Raw genomic sequence first — 23,907 nt, forward strand, 5'->3', positions numbered from 1 at the left:
CGAGAGTTTTTGAGGTTAATTGTCCCGTCTCATCTGCACACGCTCAGCAAGTGTGCGTAAGAAATGTCAAAAACAACTCTATAGTTTTCTCTGCGTGTTATCATAAATTCACGATAAAAAAGGCTAGCAGAAAAATAATCGACTGGGTTGCTGCAGCCCAGACTGCATCACCCCTCGAGGTCGAACTCGCGACAACCCGCCGTCATTCATCCCCTGTCAAACTTCTCGCGAGCAGTGGAAAAAGGAGAAGAAGAAACGAATACGTCGCGAGCTTACAAGAGGCCATCCTCAAAGAAAAGAACCGTGTCTTTCTCCATTGTGCGCTGCCGAAAATTTCACTAGCATTGATAAAATTGAAGATTTCACCGTTTTCCTGTACCGTCAAACACTCTCTGGTAGTGCGAAAATGATGGCCAACATTGGCCACACAGATTCGTGGTGCAGTATCCCGTGAATGAGTCCGCTTAGGGCTGGAAAACTACGTTTTCCGATAAGTTTTCTCTCGATCGGACAGTTGGAAGAAATTCAACTTTTTCACTTACATTTTTTCTGCGAGGAATAGAGCGAGAGGAGGAGGGAAAGGAATAAGAAGAATACGCAAGAACTGGCCCCCTTTGGATTGTTCGAACTCGGCAAAAAAAAGAAGAAAATTTCGTTGGAATTTGTCCGGGACCGCTGTAAGGCAGAAAAATCGAGGACAATCTGGCAAAAGAATACCGATAACCGCTTCGAAAGCAAACCAGAGCAACGATGTGCGATGTCTGTGCCGGATTTCTGAATCTTTTGGGCTCATGTAAGTTCCGATATTTCATGTGTTTGGTACCGTTTTGTTCTTCTTGCGGGATCTCTTTGATCGGAAATTGTCATTTTTTTTTGTTCGGTTTTCTTGTAAGCCATCTTTGAAATTCAATGTTGATGTTTCTATTTAAGCAAAAAAGGGCAAACTATATACAACAAATTTCTTATGTTTCGAGCTTCGTTGAATCATTAAATGAAAATTATTCTCTTTTGTAAGGTTGTTTTGAATCTGCTTTATGGTCATCGAGTTCTCACTTGATCATGAATGCCAGCCGGAACATAAAACTTTCTGGAAAGATTCCAGACAGTGTGCAATACGTTGTGTGCCGTTATCAAAATTATCAGTTCTGAGCTAACTACTGTTCCATTTTCTCAATGTTGTAAAATTTTGTAGTTTGGAGTTGGTTTGATAAAAAATCATAAGATCAAAAAATTAACTGAATCTATTGTACCACAGTCGTACCAATCGCTTTGTTCCTAAGTCTCGTATTCGCAATAATCGTTTCGTCTGGGATAGGTAAATTGAACGAATAGTATAGGGGACCCAAGTGACTTATTGGAACCACATCTCACTTATTACTAAGGCGACGACCACCATGGCCTCATTTAAGAGAACACTAAACAGGAGATAATTTTATTTTTTTTTCACATGTATTTCATTGAAATGTCTTCCTTAGCCTTGTCACTAAGTTGTTTTGGAACTTGGAGGTTGAAGTAATTAAAAACATCACAATTACAATGCTGAGGAAACATTGAAAAACTGCGATCTAATCTTTGGTTCTATATTGCGGTACTGATGACTCTAAAAACGGAAAATTTCTAATAAAATATGGTTTATCAAAAATGTATATAGGGCAAATACCCTGAACTTCAGTGATTTGTTTTACAAACTGTCAAGTTTATTGTCATCATGAAAGGCTACTCGGTCATTAAAATATTACTGAACTTATCGTGGTAAACAAAGACAATATCGAAAAACGAATCCAGAATCAAAAACTCCAATGTGAACGAACTCGGGCATACTACTGCTGATAACTAAAGTGGATGTTTTGATTGTATCACAGCTCCCGGTAATCTATTTCGCGTGTTCATCTTGGGAGTATGACGTTTCGCGTTTCAATCTGTTTGGCGGTTTCTAACACTTGGTGGTTCCTTTTTTGGCATTTGACCCTTTCGGCGGGTTGTCATTCAGATGTTTGTAACACTACGCGGTTTCTCAATTTGTGACTGAGTCTATTTGGCAGTATGGATAATTGGTTACTGAGTCACTTCGCGGGTTGTTTCAAATGCGCAAAGGGCCGTCCTGAAAACATCGATCGGAATTACGAGGATGCCTCCTCACGCAAACCTAGTAAGACGGGGCCGTCCTAGAAACAAGGATCAAACTACAAGGATGCCTCCTCATGCTGCGCGTTCGAACTAGGATGATGTACGGTCCTTATGCTTCGCGTTGCGGAGCGGGCTAGGGGATCGTCCCTAGCTTTGAGTAAACCTTGAAATACGGGGCCTTCCTAGAGCTTTGAGTAAACCCAGAAAGACGGGAGCGTCCGTGGTATACAACACTTGCTCAGTATATTTTTGAGTAAATATTTTACTGCGAAATGTTTCATACCGCCAAATTTAACAACCGAAAAAGGCTAATTCTGCAAAATATAACACCGCCAAACCAGGCCATTTGCCAATTAAAAACCGCCAAATCAATTTGGTCATGCCGCGTTTTGGTTCATTTGCCAAATGGTAAACCGCAAAAAAAGAATACCGCCAAACACTATACCACTGATTTGAAAACCGCAGATGTTTGTGTGTCTTGCGAGCCATAAGAGTGATCAATCTCGGATCGAAAATTCATTGTTAAAAAAAAAAACAAACCTATATCTAAACCTAATCCAACGTAACCTACCATTTCCTCTAATCGGGTTACTATTTTCAGACGAATCGCGACTGACCAGCAATGAAACCGAACATCCCGTATTTCTCGTTAAGCGCGAGATTGAAATCGTCATCGGCTACATCCAGTGTTGGCCTGCACGGCAGTGCATGTGCTGCTATCGAGATCCGAAAAATTTCGAACGCTTCAACTTGATCGTGCAGGCTATCGTTTATTTCACTGTTTACCAATTGAAGAACATCCGGGTTCTCTTGGATCGCGAGACTCGACTCGCTGAAGGACGCGAAAAAGATGCCTCAGATGACGAGCAAGGAAAGCCTTTCGCCGCTAGCAAAAATCTTGAAGAAGAAGGCAGCCAAAAGGGTACCGCAGAAAGCTTGGAAGAAGCCAAGAAGGAGAAAAAATCCGCAGAAACATTTTTATCAGATGATTGTTGGACCCTGTTGGACATCGAAAAATTACTGTTGCTCTCATCGAAGGCTTTTCTACTGAATTTTCCATTATATGTAGCTTACAAGCATGGTGTTCACGCTAGGATGGATGAGATATCCCCACAAGAGGCACAGACACTTAGCATCTTTTGTGATCTACATGACAACGAAATCCCAGCATTTCTGCTGCGCAATGTTTCACTGTTTTGTACTTCCGGTGGATTTGATGCAATGATAAATTGCTTTGATCACCCGAATTTACCGGTTCCCATTGCTCATGCTATAACTGCAGCTATTTCAAATCTAAAACTGTGGATAAACTACCGCTCTATCATTCAACTGTTTATACCGATCCGAGTCAAAATACTACAATACATGTGCAAGCTATCTGATCAGGATCTTCGCTCTCCGGCAACCAAATCAATGGCTGATTTTATGTGGACAGCTATCAAGGATCCGCTAGATTCGCAAATAACTTTTGATACTGAAGGATTAGCCCTGGCTTTCAAATATTTTACCAGCTCGACGTTGACCATGCGTTTAGCAGGCATGGCTCAGATCAATGCGCATATTAATCTATTCAATGAAATTTGCACAACGGAAACAGTGGCTGAAGTTGAAGTTGTAGGTCAAAAACTAGCAGACTGGTTGTCAGAAAATCAAATTATTTCGCATCTTTTTGGTCCAAACCTTCACGTGGAGGTTATCAAGCAAAGTCACATCGTGTTGAACTTTTTGGCTGTCGAGAATCAAATCACAGAAGATCACGTAACACTCATCTGGCAAGCCGCACAGTTAAAGCATTGTTCTAAGCCCATCTACGATATACTGCCATCATTGGTTAAAAATTTAGCACCAAGGCCAGCATCACACCTGTACTCGCTCTTGTCCCGGTTGGATCCCAGAGAACACACGGAGCAATCGATCTATATTGCGTCGGCCTTGACCAAACTGATCTGGGCTCGAGATTGTCTCACTTTAATCGATCTCGTCAAGAGCAACGTACAGAGAGAAGCTGCCGCAGCAGCCGTTGTAGCTGCAGCAGTTCGAGAGGCGGAACTTCCGTCCAGTTCGGAAAATTCCGTATCAGTTGACGGAAGCAACAGTGAGGATGAACCCCAGGAAGAGGATAGTTCCGATCCCGATAATCCTGTATCGGTAGCAGCAGCAGCTGGTTCCTCTGGGCATCGAGGGCATCGAAGCATGGCTCATGCTAGTTCGTCTGGTTTATCAACAATGGCCTTGTCTGGTGCTTCGCCTAAAACCAGTGCTGCAGCAGCAGCAGCAGCTTCTTTGATGGATGCCGATGAATCCGACTCCGGGGCTGCTGTTCCACCGCCTTGCAAACAAGCTCGACACAAAAATTGCTGTGACGAAACCACAGATGGTGAGATTTGTTACCATTCGGGAAAGACTGTCTTAATTTTATTTCCTTTTTTCCTTACAGATAGCATTAAAGTAGAACCTGATATTTATGACGTCGATCAAAGGCTAAAAGAGAAAATGTAATATTTTACTTTTGAATTTGACTGAAGTATTTTGAAAAGGAACTTAATAAACTGAATGCGATTATCTTCTTTCCAGACGAATTCCATTGATGAATCGTGGGTTAGTGATTGCTTCCGGTTTTAATGAACCAACGGGTACCAGTAGTGATGAAGAAGATTGTTTGAACATGAATGAAGCTTTTACAGCAATGCTGCGCAAAAAACGTAAGCTGTTGCGTAAAAAACGAAAAAACATAAGCGGTCTTACGCGTAAAGAGCTTCAAGAGATGGCAGAAAGTGTATCGGATGTTGAGGACAGCGACCTTTTGGCAGCGATGCTTCCGGATAGTGATTGTAGTGATTCGAATCTGCAAAGTACAATGCTGCGTCATATGGCGGTGCATGGTGATCCGGGAGGTCCTGAGCCAGGCACCAGTGGAGTGGGTCCATCAATTGGTGAAGATGTACCACCATTTATGGGTGCCTTGAGCGAGGGTCATTTGATAAATTTTCTGAACGCTGCAGAAAACGACGGAAGTTGTTCATCGCCATTGAGCAATAAATCAGAAAAGAACATGGGTGATTTCGATGATGAGGATTCCCCTTGCGAAGAAGAGTTGGTGGAGTTAGCTACTAGGGCTCAGTGTCTTCAGCAGTTTCCTCTTCCCAGACCACGCTCCTTGGGTAACGGAATGGGACACGGATCATCTCCACAAGCTCGCACAAATACACCAAACCTGATGATGAACCGACCGCATCATGAAAGGCTTTCAAGTTCTGGAGGAAGTATCAATCATCCAATGACACCGAGCATTTCCGGTAGCGGTACCCCTACTTCCTTGAGCGGGGGTAAGAGTAAACTAGGAGTACATCATAATGTTAGTGGAGGAAGAACACCGCATGCTCCTTTGAAGGATATCTTGCCAATTGCTGGAACTAGTGGAAGTAGTGGAAGTGCCTGTAGTGGAGGGACCCCAACATCTCCCAATCTCCGATTCCCTGATGTTTGTCAACCTGGAAACACCCTCCTTTGGGATTTACTGCAGGACGATAAAATTGGCCAGCTGGGTGAAACCTTAGCATTGGAAGCCGAAAAAGTGCTGGGAACACTGTTATGCTTTCACACTGATAAAATTATTCGAACTCGGTTTATCGAAGGCTGTTTACAGAACCTAGCTGAAAACAAAAGTGTAGTAACAAGTCTCAGATTGTTGCCTAAGCTTTTTGCATCGTTCCAGCAGTTTCGAGATGTTACTACTCATCACGTAGTTTTGTGGGCCGAACGGCACCATAGAATGATGCACCACTTTTTCAACAATCTCAAACATTACACGAGCGGCGCGAACGAGGTTGTGCTAAATCAGAATGGATTTCCGCTGTACGCGCATGTAACACAAATCCAAGTTCGATTACAATTTCTTTCTTCGGTGTTTAGCGATGTAGGGTCACCAAGAAACTTCAAGCTAGCTTTGAATCAAGTTGACACCTTGTGGAATTGTTTGGCTAACGATCCGGAATGTAGTGATTGTCTTTTCGCCTGGTTGCAAGGACAAGTCAAAGGTGGCGATACACATGCACTTGGCATCAATGCTATCCAGCATCTTTATCTGAAGCGTTTAGCCGAACTCAAACCGGAAGGCATTTCGATGGTAGCTTTAGGGTTGTTCCAACAGTTGTTCACCCTAGGACGGGAAGAAATCATCAGTCATTCTTATGAAGGACAAGATTCTAGTGACATAGTAGGTATGGAGCATTTGTGGAAAATAGCTTTGCGGGCTAACAATACAGATGTTTCGCTGACTGCGATCCAATACATCAATACTTACTACATGGAAAAACAGCTTAAATATGAACATCAGTTTGTAGCTCAGTGTATGACCCATTTGTCGCAAGCTGTGGAAGATCTGAATCGACACAGTCCTGGCTCCGAAAATTCTTTGATGTGTGTTCAGCGAGCTCTTATGTTACTAAATACGCATTTAGAAACATTTCGGCGAAGATACGCCTATCACTTACGAAGGTGGGCTTTGGAAGGGAAAGATTTCGGTATGCATAGCGCTTTGCGAAGCGAAGGAGTTGGTCCTCCAATACGCATTGTATTGCAGCCGGCTGGTGTTCCAGAGAAATCAGTACTGCATCTTCATGCTTCTGATTTGGTTGCTGATTTGAAGGCAGAAATTGGTAAATGGTGGGAAACAGTGCAGAGTTCTGTCAAAATAGCTCAAAATGAGGCTGCGGCGAGAACTGGTTCGGGAGCAGTTTTGGGGTTGCTACTGAGTGAAGGACCGCTGAGAATTATAACTCAGGGCCAAGAAATAACTTCTGAGTATGATGAACGGAGCCTAGCCGATGTCGGGTTCAAAGATAATCAGATGGTTTATGTGTCTATGGGCAGTCGGGGAGGGCGACGAAGGGAAAACCACGATCACCCGTCCATGCAAAATCCTCCGCCAAAAGATTGTTTACCTACGTTGCTGTTGCTCAAAAGTCCATACTTTGAACAGCTGTTCAAGTTGATGCAAACGTTAGGCGATATGAAAATTGTAGGACCCGGGGGTCGTATTCAGCCGAACACGAAGGCTCAATTGTTATCTCGTCGTGTATGGGACATACTAGCTATGTTGCCAACTGCTCCGGCTTTCTTACATGCGCTGAAAAACCTATCTTTTGCTAAATCTGATTTCGAGCAAAAAACAGACTCGATTGAATCAGGAGAGCTCCCCAAATATACCTTGAAGGAAATCCTCGATCCACATAATCGGCAGAAATTTATGTACTCTCTTCACATCGTGGAAAGCTTGTGTAAATCAAAGTTTATGAGTAGCTGTTGTACTGGTTCCGGTGGTTCAATAATTAACCCTGGACCGATAGGGGTTCCAATAGCAGCAACCTCTGGCATGCCTGGAGGATCACGATCAGCCATCACCGGAGGAGGTACAAGTGCCAAAAGTTTAGCCGTGAAAAATCAACTTAAGCTTAAAATTTCTACTTCAAAATCCATAAAAATGCAGAATCAAAAAATAGCTAAGCAACAACAGTTATTGGAAGAGATCTCGGGGTGCAGTGAAATACTATCGGAGGCTAGTTCCAGCAGAAAGCAATCGCCAACAACTAGCGCGGACAAACAAATGGATCTAACAGGTGATTGTGAAGGGAAAAGCAGTTCTAGCGAAACAGAAATCAAGGAAAAGAAAACAGACAGAGAATCATCGTACAGAGAAATCGAAAATAAAGAAGACAAAGCAGAGGAAGAGCAACTTAAAAACTTTAGAGAAGCAGAGTTCGCCAATCGGTAAGTTTTTATAATTTCCATTTTTTTTCTTTTGTTTCGATTTTAGTCGTTTTAACATTTTTATGTCATTCGCGACTTATTTCAACGATGCAGTTGACGGACAATGATTGAAAACTTCTCCGGTACAACTGTAATCGATGTTTACACTTGGGCCCGAACTCATGGACATCGGCTCAGAAAGCAACTTACTTGCCAACTGAGCTATATCACAAGCCCAATTTCCATAATGTTTTACAGCATATAATCAATAAATTTATACTTATTTTCAGAAACCAACCAGATCAACAAACGATGAACCCACATTCGAGCAATCAGCTGGAAATGGTAAACACGTCAAATGCGTCTGTTGAGTGGAGTGAGCAGTTTATCAAATGCGGTGGACTTTTGCATTTATACGAAATTTTCATATCGGGAGTGTTACAAAAGCACATCAACACCAAAGACGGAGACGATCTTAATGAATGGCGCCATGACTGTTTGGCCAGTTTGCTGAGAATACTTTGCTTGTTGGGCATGGAAGAATTTAAACCAGAGAGTGAAAACGCCATTATAATTCCTAAACTGAATCGTCATATGCTTACAATGATGGAAGTACGCCCAACCCTGGAAAGAATAGCCGTCGTTCTGAATGAAGAGTCCTATCCACTGAGCCCTCATCATTTCAAAACTGGGCTTTTCGGCAGGGCACAAGTTATCCATTATACAATGAATTTGTTGGTTTGTTATGCCCATTCTTTGTCTGAGGTACGCGCGACTCTTTGGAAAATTGATTCGAATTTAGCATGGATCCAAAGGCTTATACTCGATGATCCGGAACCAGCCGTTCGCCGCGAAGCATGTGCCGCACTGTATCGTATGTGTTTGGGCAATGGTCAAACTTACTACGAACTAATGGTACCGCTGCTGTCGAAATTGGTATCAATCTTACCTTTGGCTGAGAAAATGCGGCCACAGCATCCTACCTATCATCTGTCGCCGGACGAAGGTAAAGAACCGTATGGCCCAGCGTGCCGGGATTATTTTTGGCTTTTGTGCAGATTAGTTGATTCCATTTCACCCGATTTAGTTCGAGAATGTGGAGGAGAATTTTCTCGTAAACCATCGTCCTCTGGCGCCATAGGAATTGAATCCATGTGTCGACAAGTTTCCAAAAGCGTTCTCGATCGTGATTACCTAGAAAGTCGACACGGCAGCCCAGATGATGCCCTTTTCGGCTTGCTGAATTTAATGACCAATCTGATAAAATTCGATCCCCAGTACAAGTACAGTGAAGAAGGCCAAGATTTGATAGAAAAAATGTTTCAAGCTCTGTTTGAACTTCCTTCTTCCGAAGATCGAGACAAGCCAAAATGCAAAAGTCATGGTGCTCGTGCTGCAGCCTATGATCTGTTGGTTGAGCTGTGTAGGAATGCACCGAAAAATTACCTTCTTCTTCATGGTAAGTTGATGTTACAACACCGAGCTGGCCCCCATTCACCCTATCCATGGGATTATTGGCCACGAGATGAAGGACGCTCGGAGTGTGGCTACGTAGGGCTCACTAATCTAGGTGCCACATGTTACATGGCATCATGCATTCAGCATCTTTTCATGACACCGCAAACCCGGGACGCTATACTGTCAATCTCGACTGAAGCGCCCCAAAAACATAAAGCCACCCTATATGAGCTACAGCGAATGTTTGCCTACCTGATGGAATCCGAACGGAAGGCCTACTGTCCAAGATCATTCTGTAGAGTGTACCAAATGGATCACCAACCCCTTAACACTGGAGAACAAAAGGACATGGCGGAGTTCTTCATCGATTTGGTTTCCAAACTGGAAGAGATGACCCCAGAGCTGAAAACGTTGGTCAAGCGAGTCTTTTGTGGAGTCATCAGCAACAATGTTGTGTCTTTAGTGAGTTTAAAAACCCGTTTTTCAATTCTTATGTAGCGTAACGCTGGGTTGAGGTGTGCATGATATGATACAGTTTTTTTTCGAAAATCGGATCGGTGATAACGATTAATTTAGCAATAGGAAGTTTTATCGCTTCGTGACGAGTTCCATGTTTTTGAATGTTTTGTGTACTGTGCGTGTCAATCTAACTAATACTAAATTGCTAAATGTATCCGTTGCTCCGAGTTCCGAAAAGCAACAAAGGACGTCCTTAAACCACCACGCGTGATCCTTCACAAATGTCAGCATAATTACATGATTTTTTTTTTATTTTCGTTTTTTCTTTGATAAGAAAATCTTCATATGTTAAGCAAAATCATTGTTGAACAAACTTTGGAATTGTTTTAAAAATCCTTCCTTAAAGAAATAAAACAAATCAATGGTTTGATTGACCAATTCTAAAAACCGTACATATTTCACAATACTTTTCTCATTTTATTTTAAGCATTTCATTATACCGTTCTGATTGTTTCATAACAACTGGTAGCAGCGAAATAATAATTAAATAACTAAAACTGAAAAAATAGCTAAAAAAGTGAACCTGTGTTTGCTCTATTCAACAAGAACTTCAAACACCCCTTTTCAATTTGTTCAGAATTATTGAATAAATGTTGTACCTATAATAACGATAAGTTGACTCAAAACTCATACATCTGGATAAGGTTTAATAAAATTTCTAGATAATCAATATTGGTCCCTATCTTCTTACAGGATTGCGGCCATGTCAGCCGGACTCTTGAGGAGTTTTATACGGTTCGCTGTCAGGTGGCGGATATGAGAAATTTGCATGAATCGTTGGATGAAGTCACTGTGAAGGATACTTTAGAAGGGGACAATATGTATACCTGTTCTCAGTGTGGTAAAAAAGTACGAGCAGAAAAGCGGGCATGTTTCAAAAAGCTGCCGCAAATTTTGTGTTTCAACACTATGCGCTACACCTTTAACATGGTGACCATGTTGAAGGAAAAGGTTAACACTCACTTCAGTTTCCCTATGCGGTTGGATATGTCTCGTTATGTGGAGAAAACACTCATGCCTCATCATTACCAGGAAGAGAAAAGAAAATCAGAGCTAAGAAGATCGGCTTCTAGGAACGTTAGTGAATCTAGCGGAAGCGATGGAACGGGAATAAACTTTGTCGGTGATGATAAGAAAGACGACAAGGTAAGCTCAAGTGACGGACAAGTTGGTCAGGCGACAAGTACTAGTAGAAATGAAGCAGCGGAAAAAGCTGAATTGCAGCGCCAACAGCAAACTATGGACGAAGAAGATTCTGAAGATTTTAATGAACATTATGAATATGATTTAGTGGGAGTTACAGTTCACACGGGAAATGCAGACGGTGGCCATTATTATAGCTTCATAAAGGAACGTAACGAAGATAGTAACCCGAATTATCAAGAAAGGTGGTTCTTGTTTAACGACGCCGAAGTTAAACTATTCGATCCTTCACAAATCGCTGCAGAATGCTTCGGTGGAGAAATGACTAGTAAAACCTATGATTCTGTGACTGAGAAGTATCTTGATTTTAGTTTCGAAAAAACAAACTCAGCCTATATGCTGTTCTACGAGTGGCGATCTAATAAAGGAACCAATATACAACGAGATCAAGTAGACCAGCAGGTGAAAAAACCGTCAACGTGTACATCCGCGTCATCATCAGCTGTGTCTTCCAATTCCCAAACATCGATTCCATCTACTGTGGCAACGGATAAAAGCCCCGATCCTCCGGTAGCTTCATCGTCTGTTGCTAACTACAGTGAAGGAAGTAGTAGCACTGGTGTGAGTAGCGGCAGCAGTACTAGTTTCGATAGCACCATGTCAATGAGTGGAAACATCAAAGAAAACGAGCACGAATCTTCGGAATCAGAGGTTGTAACTAAAAGCACCGTCCTTCCTTCTCCATCGAAGCCATCATCCATCAAGGACGAGGAGCAGACTGAAAAAATAATTCAAAAGCATACATGTAGCGAAGCATCATTGGTTATGGATAATCTAAGTAATCTAAGTAAATGTGATATAGAAGTTAAGTCTAGCATTAGAAGCAGTACTATTTCTGCCGCAGTTCATCCATCACTAGTGTCCACCGTGTCGTCAACATCCAGCGTTCCGTCACCGTTGGCCGCACTACAGGCCACCTCTCTGAGCATTTTACCGCCGTCTGGTCCACTACTGGGACCTTCAATGCTCCCATCACCGTCTTCATCATATTCTTCTATATCTTCACTATCTGCACTCACTGCAACTGCCGGGGGGAATGTCGGCATACCGCTGAGTGCCATTGTTCAACAGCCAACGATCTCCAGCGCTGCTCTTCAGCCATGCTCATCATCCACATCCTCATCTTCCACTGCGGGTTCCTCGTTAACCATTATGACACACGGTCTGGTTGGCCGCATAGGGCCGCCACCAAAACGGAAGCGTAAACTTCTTAGCATAGAATTAGAAGAGTGGATCTGGCAGGACAATCGGCATTTTTTGCAAGATCGAAACATTTTCGAGCATACCTATTTTAAGTGAGTTTTTCATCCAGAAGTTCATATCAGCATCATTGATTATTTATCTGGATGTTTATATCTACCTTTTATATTTTTCTAGCTTCATGTGGCAAATTTGTGGTCATATTCCGCAAACTTTACTTGCTCTGCCAGATATAACGTGCATCGCAGCCCAGCTATCAGTATCATTTTTCATTGAAACTTTCATCCATGCGAAAGAAAAGGTTGGTAACTAGTACTTAGTACATTAATAAAACAACTCATCTCTTTAATAACCACTTTCCCATTCCCTCAACAGCCAACAATGGTTCTTTGGGTAGAGTTGTTAACCAAACAGTTCAATGCGAGCCAGGAAGCATGTGAATGGTTTCTGAGTCACATGTCTGCTGAACCCTGGTGGCCCGTACAAGTGTTAATTCAATGTCCCAACCAAATGGTTCGTCAAATGTTCCAACGGCTGGTCATCCATGTCATTCAACGGTTAAGGTATGAAAGCTAAAACTTTGGAAAGATCAAATCTAACCATTTTTCGTGCATACCATAGGCAAAACCATTGTTCGCTGTATTTGAAGGTGGAGCCGGATGATGACGACAATGAAATCATCGGTAATGTTTCATGTGTAACTCGTTTTATAAAATCGTTAATTATGTTGATGGAGCATGGAGCACGAGCTCACTTGAGACATCTGTCAGAGTTCTTTGGGCTTTTGTACGAGTTTTCGCGAATGGGTGAAGAAGAAGCACTTTTCCTTTTGCGAATCAACGTGATACGAAGCGTGGCTGATTTCTATCTGGGACATAAAGCAGCTCAGGATTGTGTATGTAACATTGAGTTTAAAATTTATTGTGTTATATTGAAAAAAAAATCGTTTCTAGGTTGAGACAACTTCCGATAACGACGATAACTCGTCCGATGAGGCCCTGACAGTGGACAAAAGCCGCCCAGCGTCGCTGGATAAGATGATTGCACTAGTTGCATCATTAGTAGAACGTTCTCGTGGGCCCGACTTAAGGTTACATTTGTCAGCTCGCGATTACAATGCAATTGCTGGTGGCAAAGGATTCCCATTCCTGTACCAGCAAATCAAGGATAACATTAACCCACATCAAACGCGTCACTTGATCCATGCTCTTTGTCGATGTGACGAGCGATTAGCTGGACAAATCATTGCGATGCTGTTTACGGCTGTCACCAAGCATACCGAACTGTGTGGACCTTTCTTCAAACTATTAACGCTTCTTACGGAATCGACTGGAGGACCATCGGGTCTGCCATGCTTTTCACAACTGGTACTGCAAAGGGTATGGGATGCAGCGGAATATTGTCCACAATCAGCATTAGACTGGTTGGCAGTGCAAGCGCCTCGAAACAAAATAGCGCACACGTGGATATTGCAATCTGCAGAAAATTGGGTTGAAACATTCCTGCTAGCTCATAACAATGCGAGAGTAAGGAACGCTGCGGCCTATTTGCTTGTATCGTTAGTTCCTTCTCAGAATTTTCGGACCAACTTCAGAGCCACCTCACATCACAAACTCAACTTGCATTCCCAACAGCGCGAAATATCTTGCGAGGCGCAGCTTATTTTGCACACCATTCTGAATCTCCTGCTACGGTTACTACGGTCTGCTCGAAACTATACCGATATAAGCATCCATGGCACAACGAAACTGACAGCATACTTTAATCTTATGACATATTGTTTGGTATCGAAGGCAGAAAAGTTAATGGTATGATATCTTCTTTTTTTTTGTTCAAGTCGTAAAAATTTGATATCCCATTTACAATTTTAGCTTGGTCCTCACCTGCGAGCTTTATGGGAACTTTTCCATCCTCGATTGTCGGAGCCATCCGTGCCGGCTCATCACAACAAGCAAGCGCTATTGGCATTCTGGTACCAAGCGACAATAGAGTGTCCGGAGAATGCGTTATTGGTTGCAAACTGTCCGGACATAACCAGAAATATTGCTTTCAATTACATATTGTAAGTACCTACATGTATAATATTGGAGTTTCGAACGTGGCGAAGTCATTCACTAACTATTTAACTATTTATTTTTTTTTCGTGACTTAAACGGTACGATAACTCGACATGTTATCACGACAACGTCCATTTTGTACAAATGTGGTGTACTCTATGGCCCGCTCTACCCAAACTGTTGGCCACTCATGCTAGCAGCATAAAGCGGGCCATAGGCTACACCACATTTGGCCTGCATTCGACCAGACCGAACTAAACGCCAATTCGAAAAAAAATGAGTTATCTATTGCAGCGGTGGCGAAACATGATAAACTACCTGTCCAATGAAAATCAGAACATTTTTACTATTTTTTCTGATTTTATTAGAAAATTTCAATGTTGCAGACAGTGGAAATGGTAAAAAAGCGTTGCACCAAAGTGAACTAAGAGCCACCTTAGAGGTAAAGAGAAAAAGTCTGTTTCGGTCATCAAAATTAATTTTGTGCGAAATAATGTTATGCGTGTTGGTTTTTTCAATTCAAAACAGTTCTTCGGCTCATCACGAACTAATATCTGATAAATTAAATGATTAAAAACGTCCCCGTGGCCAAAATCTTTGTATTTCGGATTGTAAGCATTTGTTAAAATTTTGCTCCGCCAGACTGAACCGAATCCCTTGAGTTTTGTTTTCCAATTTACTCAAGGGGATGTTAGAATTTTTAACATTTAACGATGAAAAATGCTTTATTTTATTGCTTACTGTCGTTCAGAACGCAACCGGTAAGTAACAATCAAAGATATTCCTGATTTCAAAAGTGCGAAATTTGTATGGCTCGGTTCACTCTGGCTCAACGAAAAAAAACATTTTCCAAGCATCAGCCATACTCGTTGCGTGCTGCTCGTAAAGCGCCTATTAGTAGGCTCCTACGTTTAGAACAAATTGCCCAGTCAAGTGATAGCGCATGGCAATTTTTAAAACATTTTGGTTCGACCAGAGTGAACTGGGTGCAAACATATTGCTATAAAAATTCAGTTTACGGCTTATTGTGTAATCAGAAATCTACCAGTATATGATCGTCGGCTTTATAAGAGTCTAAATGGGATGGTAAAATGATTAAATGAGATATCTTATAAAATGGTATCAATTGGTAGGGCTGTGAACTTTAAACTCGATTTTCTCGAAATCAAGTTTATGGCGTTCAGTTCGGTCTGGTCGAATCCCGACCATTTATACAATATACGATGATTCTGTTGAATTATAGTAAGCTATGAATTATTGTTTAGTATAAATAGCACGTAATGTTTAAAATGTTTAAATAAAAACTTCACTAGTTGTTCAACCTTCGAATAAACCTGTTTGCTAATAGGTTATGGACCCAGTTAACGTTACCTAACAACCGTTGCTATAGCGGTTTGTTTGTTCGATTCAACAGTGAAAATTTTTTCAAGTCAAGTGTGAAAAAAAAACGTGTTGAACATTGAAGCAGAGATGACTTCCAGTGACCAGAGTTCTCATCGAGTGGCAGTTGTTCCGAGGGCCGGAGCAAGTCACGTTAGTCTGCCGGTTACAGAAAGGCTCCGAGGACGTGAGAACTATAGTTCCTGGGCGTTTGCCATGAAAATGGTATTGATTCGCGAAGGAAGCTGGAGTGTCGTGGAAGCGGACGATGACGACGTGGTGAACCAGGAAGTGTCCCAGAGGGCGCTAGCTACCATTTGCCTTGGAATAGAACCAATAAACTACAGTTTGGTTCAGGAGGCAACTACTGCACATCAAGCGTGGGCGAATCTCAAGAGTGCTTTCCAGGACGGCGGAATGACCCGCAGAATGGGTCTGCTGCGGAAACTAACGAGTATTCGTTTGGAGGAGTGCAAGTCTGTGGAGCAGTATGTCGATGAGATTATGTCGACGAACCACAAGCTTGCAGAAATCGGATTCAAGGTGGATGATACGTGGCTGGCGAGTATCCTTCTCATGGGTTTGCCGGAGAATTATGAGCCCATGATAATGGGGCTGGAGGCGTCTGGGACGAACATCACGGCTGATGCAGTTAAGGCAAAGATTTTGCAGGATGTAAAGGTTCATTCTGTGGCAAAATCTTCGAATTCGGAAGGTGCTTTTATCAGCAATCAAAAACGGTCGTCCAAAGGTAGAGCGAATGTAAAATGCTTCAAGTGCAATAGAATGGGGCATTTTGCATCGGAGTGCCTGAGCAAACAGGATCAAAGCAATCCAGGAAGTTCCAGACCTTTCAAGAAGCAGTCCAGAAATTCCGCTTTCTCAGCAAGGGTGCAACCAAATCAGTGCGATAAATGGTTGTTCGATTCCGGGGCGACGACCCACATGTGTCGTCAGGAAAAAATGATGTCAGGCAGCAGAAAGATGTCGGAAACCATCCACGTGGCCAACGGCGATGAAATTCCGGTGGTTGCCATTGGAAACGTTGAACTCGAAGCAGCAGTTGAAGGTACATCTTGCTCTCTTACGTTGAATGATACTCTTTGTGTTCCAGATATCGCCGTTAACTTACTTTCGGTGAGCGAAATCTGCAAAAGAGGTCATAAGGTTATCTTCATGAGCGATTCTTGTGAAGTGGTCAACGTCCGCTCAGGTGAGCTGGTCGCGGTGGGAGCAGAAGATGGTGGTCTATATCAGCTGAACGCGGTCAGGAAGCCGACTGCGTGTGTTGCTGCTACCGGAGGAGAACTGCAATTGTGGCATCGTCGCTTGGGTCATTTGAACGTGCAGAGCCTGAAACAGTTGAGAAATTTGGCCACAGGTGTGAAGTTCCGTGATGCAAATATGGAGCATTGCGTACCATGTATCGAGGGCAAACATCAAAGGCAGCCTTTCAAAGCGTTGGGAATCCGAGCCAAGGAAGTTCTGGAGTTGGTTCATTCGGATCTGTGTGGTCCGATGGAGCAAGAATCGATCGGTGGAAGTAAATACTTCATTACTTTCATCGATGATTGCAGCCGCAAGACGTTTGTATATTTCTTGCAATCCAAGAAAGAAGCCCTGAGCGCGTTTCAAGATTTCAAGGCGTTCGTCGAGACTCAAACAGGTTTGAAACTGAAACGTTTGAGAAGTGACAATGGAAAGGAGTACGTCGGGCAGAAGTTCTTTAAGTTCCTCAAGGCGAATGGGATCAGCCACGAATTGACGGTACCGTACAATCCAGAGCAAAACGGGTTGGCAGAACGAATGAATCGAAGCATCATTGAGCGAGCGAAGGCAATGCTGTTCGACGCTGGCATGGACAAACGATTTTGGGCCGAAGCAGTTGGTACAGCGGTTTACTTAATCAACCGATCGCCATCCAAGGGAGTCCAGGTTACGCCGGAAGAGAAATTCACAGGGATTCGACCAGATCTGTCGCACCTGCGAGTTTTCGGCACAGCAGCGATGGCTCACGTACCAAAAGTGAGAAGGAAGAAATGGGATCCGAAATCTCAATCCTGTTTATTCATCGGGTATGCCACCAACGCCAAAGGGTACCGAATGTACAACGAAAGAACTGGTAAGGTGTTTGTTAGCCGAGACGTGATTTTTTTGTGCGAGGGAGTTGAGAAAAACCAGAAGCCAGAAACGGAAACGGAAACTCCGATGGTGGAATTCTCGACTGAAGCAGTCGAAACGGAAATCGAACAAGAGCTTGAGGATGAGGCAAGTGAAGATGAATCTATCTGGTGTGATTCAACTTTCACGGGTGACGAAGACTACGAAACGACGGTGGAATCTGGAGCGGAGTCAACCAGCGCATCATCTGCGCTCCCTCCGCATTCAGAAGATCCACAGCCTACGGGGGTGGTCAGGCGCAGCGCGAGGGAGCGCCGGTTACCAGGCAAGTATGCTGATTATGAAGTAACGTACAGTGTCTTCCCTAAGAAATTCGATTTTCCTCAGCATCCGAAAACTGGTGGTGTTCGTCGCAATTTAAGAAAACCTACTGCGCTCCCCTCACGATCAGAAGAGTCCGTTGGCGAGCAACATGATTCGAGGCACAGTGATCGGGAGCGCCCGACCACAGGCAAGTTTTCTCCCAAATCAGCATTAGGCCAGAAATTTCCGCAGATTTCCCTTTCACAGCCAATCATCGAGCCTGAAAGCTTCGGGGAAGCGATGCGGCATCCACAACGAGAACGATGGACCGAGGCCATGCAGATGGAGTATAAGTCGCTGGAGAGAAATGGAACCTGGGAGATGGCCAACTTACCGGAAGGACGAAAGGCTTTGAATAACAAGTGGGTGTTCAAAGTGAAAACCAACGCAGACGGTTCCATTGAAAGGTTTAAGGCGAGACTGGTTATCAAAGGGTGTTCCCAGGTCCAAGGCATCGACTATTCGGAGACCTATTCCCCGGTCGTCCGTTACGCTACAATTCGATATTTGCTGGCGAAGGCGGTTGAGCTGAACTTGGAGATCCACCAACTCGATGCAGTGACAGCATTTCTTCAGGGCGAACTCCAGGGCGAAGAAATTTACATGCGCCAACCAGAAGGCTTCGAGGACGGAACGAAGCGGGTTTGTCGTCTGAAGAAAGCGTTATACGGTCTCAAGCAGGCTAGCAGGGTCTGGAATCGTAAGCTGGACAAGGAATTGCGAAAGATGGGTCTATCTCGATCCGCACATGATACGTGCGTCTACTATCGAGCGGAAGGATCCAAGGTGCTGATATTGACGGTGTACGTGGACGATTTTCTCATTTTCTCAAATGATGAGAAGATGGTCACTAAGGTGAAGCAAGGATTAGCATCAAAATTCCAAATGAAGGATCTTGGAGTGGCTCAACAAATCCTTGGGCTACGAATCACCAGAAAAGAAGGCGAGATTGGAATTGACCAGGAAAGCTACATCGACGATATCCTGGCGAGGTTCAATATGTCGGAGTGTAATCCTGTTCAGACCCCTTTGGACCACACTCAGAAATTAACAAAAGAGATGTGTCCAAAGTCCGAAGAAGAAGTGGAGCGGATGAAGCGTGTTCCATTCCGTGAACTGATGGGGAGTCTACAGTTTCTGGCCCAATGTACCAGGCCGGACATCATCCATGCTGTGAATGCCGTTAGCAGCTACTGTTCTAATCCTGGAGAAGCCCACTGGACAGCAGCAAAGAGGATCTTGCGGTATTTGCGCGGAACGAAATCCTTGAAGTTGGTTTACTCGAGGCAACACGCGAGTCAGTTCAATGCTTTCAGCGATGCTGACTGGGGTAACGATCCTGAAACGAGGCGGTCAACAAGCGGTTACGTTATCCTGGTCAATGGTGGTGCGGTGGCTTGGAGCTCTCGAAGACAACCGACGGTAGCCCTATCCACAACGGAAGCAGAGTACATGGCATTGGCGGCCATCACTCAAGAGGCTATATGGTGGCGTGGTCTTATTGCGGAGTTGACTGGGACGTCTATGGCAATTCCGGTTCGCTGTGACAACAAGAGCGCGATAAACCTGGCGGAGAAGGAGATGGGTTACTCTTCAAGAAGCAAGCACATAGATATCCGCCATCACTTCGTCCGAGAGCAGGTGGAATCGAAAGCTATTGTTTTGTCCCATGTTTCCTCAAAACAACAAGCTGCAGACATCTTCACGAAAGCTGTTCCAGTTCCCAAATTCATCGAAGCTAGAAATAGTTTGGGGATTAATAAATTATAGCTTAAGGGGGGATGTTGAATTATAGTAAGCTATGAATTATTGTTTAGTATAAATAGCACGTAATGTTTAAAATGTTTAAATAAAAACTTCACTAGTTGTTCAACCTTCGAATAAACCTGTTTGCTAATAGATTCCACAACGATTGTTTGAATTGAAGGGTATTGCACAAATGGCACAACAAATACACTTAAGCAGGCCATAGACTACACAAACGGCATGTGCAAATTCGATGATTCCACGACGATTGTTTGATTCTATGCTCGTCCACACACGATACAAACATATTTCGCGCGAACACAAACGATTGCTTGCGAAAACAGCAAAAGCAATAACAAAAACCTTCTTCATCCCGGCTGGGGTTGAGTAAATGGCCTGAGTTTTGTACAAGCTGCACCATACACCATGCCAAAGATGGTTGCTTGTGCAAAAAATTTCGATCCCGACCGATTTTACTCAAACCATTTGCGCGCTCATTCGCGTAGTGTCATACATTATGCAAATCGCATCCACAGCGCCTGAATTTCAACGCAGTAAAATCGGTCGGGATCGAAATCTTTTGTACAAACCACCCTCTGTGGCATGGTGTATGGTGTTGTTTGTACAAAATTCAGGTCATTTACTCAGCCCCAGCCACGGTGGAAGATGGTTTTTTATTGTTTCTGTTGCTGTTTTCGCAAGCAGCGTGTGTGGGCGAGCATAGATCAAACAATCGTCGTTGAATCATCGAATTTGCACAAGCCATTTGTGTAGTCTCTGGTCCGCTTAAAGAAAAGCCGACTTGTTTAAAACTGGTGCCAATTGAATAAAAATGCTGCTTTTGGCTCAAGCGTTTGAGTTTTGTTGAGCCAGCAAGCTGGAACAATCTCCGGCTCAAGAGCTAACGCAGTCCAAGCAATATTCAAAATCTTGGCTCCTATAGACAGATGCAGTATGAGCTTCGCTTGGCCGTTTGTTGATGCGAGGGTCTCCCAGCTTTTGTCGCTCTTGAGCTGCGAGAGCTTCTATGCTCAACCGGTTGAGCAAGAGCTTTTCAATCCCTGCTTATTATCGGTGAAAAAAACGATTAATCAGAACCTTAATTTGAGGTTAAATAATAAACTTTTCGTTTGCTTTCTAGGGCCGACCACGATGATTCAGAAATTGTAACCTATAATCGAGCAATGTTACCCGTATATTACGGGCTGTTACGTATGTGTTGTCAGCAAAGCAGACAACTGACCCGCCAGTTAGCTGCTCATCAAAACTTGCAATGGGCGTTCAAGAACATCACGCCTCACCCAACGCAGTACCCATTAGCTGTCGATGAACTATTCCGTTTGATGACATTGTTCGCACAACGGCATGCCGATGCTACCGAAGTGGAACAGAGGGAAGTGACTGTGTTCCGCAGAACAACACTTACAGCTTACTTGAATGGTTTGGATGCTCGGGTGTCTTGGGGAACACTAATAGCAGCTCTTCGGATTTTGGTTGATAATGACGATGATCGCTTGTTTGTGGTTTTGAATGGTGGAATAACGCTGTGTTTTGATGCACTACATACGTTACATGCTATGTACCACGAAGCTACGGCCTGTCATGTTTTTGGTGATCTACAGGAACTGTTAACAGAAGTTATTTTGCTTATCAGTACTCTTCGAACTAGCTGTCGAGAGCAGAAAAAACGACCACCGCCAGCATTGATGAAAGGACTTCCGGATGCTGTGCGACGATTGGCCACCTTGTTGAATACTTTCAATCCACCGGAAATGCGCAACATTGCTCTTGAAGTGCTCAAAGAGCTGGTTAAATGTGCACCTCCAGAGATAATTAGCACAGTGCTAGTACCGTTACTTACACACTGCCACACACAAAACGTATCGCACACTATGGGTCCACTAGGATCGTATTTCCCGCGGCGTGGGATGAAGGTTACTTGGCCACCTGTGTCCAAGAACACTCCGCGTCCACCGCGTCCCATGGTCCAGATGAACATTCCGCAGTCACAAATTTGTGAAAAGGTGTTTTAAATTTCATTACGCGTTTCAACTGTATTTTTCACATCTTATTTTGAATTTCAGGGTCTCGATAAGGATTTCGATTTAGCCCTAGAGTTGTTCTATCGACCATACCACGAATTTCTGGATATCATGTTCCGAGTAGCCGTCACTTCAAATCTCTTCAACGAACCCTTGGTCCACCTTTCATTACTCACAGGAATTGAATCAGTAGTGCTGCATTTCAACATATTCGCCAAGTTTTGGGTTGGCATTTTCAACAACAAAACAACAAACAAGTACGTTCTTCTGGTTACAGTATATTTTTATAGGTCAACTATTTATATATTTTTTTAGGTATTCTGAGATGCTTATAAAAAATTCGCTTCTGGTGGACTATATCGATGATATTCTGAGAGACGAAAGACTTTCGCTGAACGATCCTGTGATTGCAAATTTTATTGAAATTTATTACCCCAAGGTAATACAAATAATTTATTTATTTATTTATTTTAAGTTAGTACATTCACACTATTTTCATTTCAGATTAAATCTCATTTGGTAGTACCGAGGCTATTGGAATCCATCTGTCAGTTGTTGCCGGAAAAGAGTAATCTAGAGGATATATGTGGTGACCTGCAAGCCATTCGGATCATAGGACAACGAACGGGAATTCCTAGTTCGGTGAAGGTGCTCTTACAAAACTCGTTACATGCTGTATTGCTCAAGTTTAAAGACGAAATTCACAGTGATGGTGAGCCTTAACACTTTAAAAATTGATGGCGATTGCTTTATCATTATCATTTTTGCAGAAGAATCACCACCGAAGCGTCGTAAAATGACCAGCTGTGCTACCAGTACTGCAGCCGCAACGGATCATGGACAGACAATAGATTCAGAACGAGACATTAAAAAGGAAGATTGTAAGGATAGTGAATCATTACACCGGGAAGCGGAAGGTCATGCAGAGGTTTTTGACGATATAAATAAATGTAACTCAAAAGATGACCACGAAAAGAGAGGTAACGATGTTTCGAAAGCAACAGAAGCCTCTCAAGTGGAAGAAACACAACTCACTCCACCGTTTAAAACGCTCTCAGACACCCAAAGCTCAACAACAACGAAAATGGCGGTGGAAAAAATGGAGCAGGACTTGACATCGGACGAACATCCTTGCACAAGTGATCAGAAATGTGAAACAAATCAACCCAATGATGTAGAACCCAGTGGGAGTAATAACTCAACTAGTAGTAGTGGTAGCAATAGTAGTAATAGTAGTACCAGTAGTGGCAAAAGTAACAATGGCAACGAAGCACCAGATACGGAGCAAGTAATCAAATCGACCCAGAAACTGGATTCAACAGAACAACAACAGTACCACCGAAACCTTATTAAAGATATTGAAAGTCATATCGAATTGATTTTCGAGTGTTTGGATGATGAAGATGGGGATGTGGAAAACAAGACTGATGGTGCCGATACAAGTTTGACCGTGCGGCGTATCAATGTTTTGTCCGATGAAACTACCGCCGCAACAGAAAAAGATTCTAACTCGGACTCTAAATCCGAATCGGAAAAGGGTTGTCCCAGTCCTAATAAAATCCGGCGGAGAAATCCTTCAGGGGAAGATGGACTGAAACAGTCTTTGATGCAGAAGGCCGATGATGATGACGATCCAGAGCATTCCCAAACGCTAAAAGAGGGTGGCCACAATGATGACGGTAAGACAAAAAGCGATACGTAAGTATTAACTAAATTGTGGCAAAACAAAAAAGGCTAATAGAAGAGGTATAAAGATTACATAGAGCACGCTGTAAAGAAAGCAAAATTTCGGCAAACCAAAATTGTGATGTTTTAAAGTTAGAATTATTCGCAACCAAAAATACAAAAGCTCATTGTTTGAGAAACACATGATGGCGCCCAGGGTAGAAAGAATGTTTTATTTCTTTCATTCTTTTTTTTAATAATTTATATTTCGCCTGTCA

General features: G+C 43.1%; 1 protein-coding gene across 1 annotated transcript; it reads left to right on the forward strand.

The window, feature by feature from the left end:
• Positions 1-261: 261 nt before the first annotated feature.
• LOC129739937 (ubiquitin carboxyl-terminal hydrolase puf) lies at positions 262-23,901 on the forward strand. Its single transcript, XM_055731488.1, has 16 exons — positions 262-793; positions 2,729-4,504; positions 4,565-4,622; positions 4,702-7,896; positions 8,166-9,795; positions 10,546-12,350; positions 12,433-12,556; positions 12,631-12,818; positions 12,877-13,150; positions 13,209-14,063; positions 14,127-14,317; positions 21,064-21,946; positions 22,007-22,221; positions 22,280-22,403; positions 22,469-22,676; positions 22,735-23,901. Exons 1-16 carry the CDS (start codon positions 751-753, stop codon positions 23,664-23,666), a joined length of 12,501 nt encoding a protein of 4,166 aa, XP_055587463.1. The 5' UTR covers positions 262-750; the 3' UTR covers positions 23,667-23,901.
• Positions 23,902-23,907: the final 6 nt, after the last annotated feature.

Source organism: Uranotaenia lowii, chromosome 1, assembly GCF_029784155.1.
Source record: "Uranotaenia lowii strain MFRU-FL chromosome 1, ASM2978415v1, whole genome shotgun sequence".
Taxonomy (NCBI): Eukaryota; Metazoa; Arthropoda; class Insecta; order Diptera; family Culicidae; genus Uranotaenia; species Uranotaenia lowii.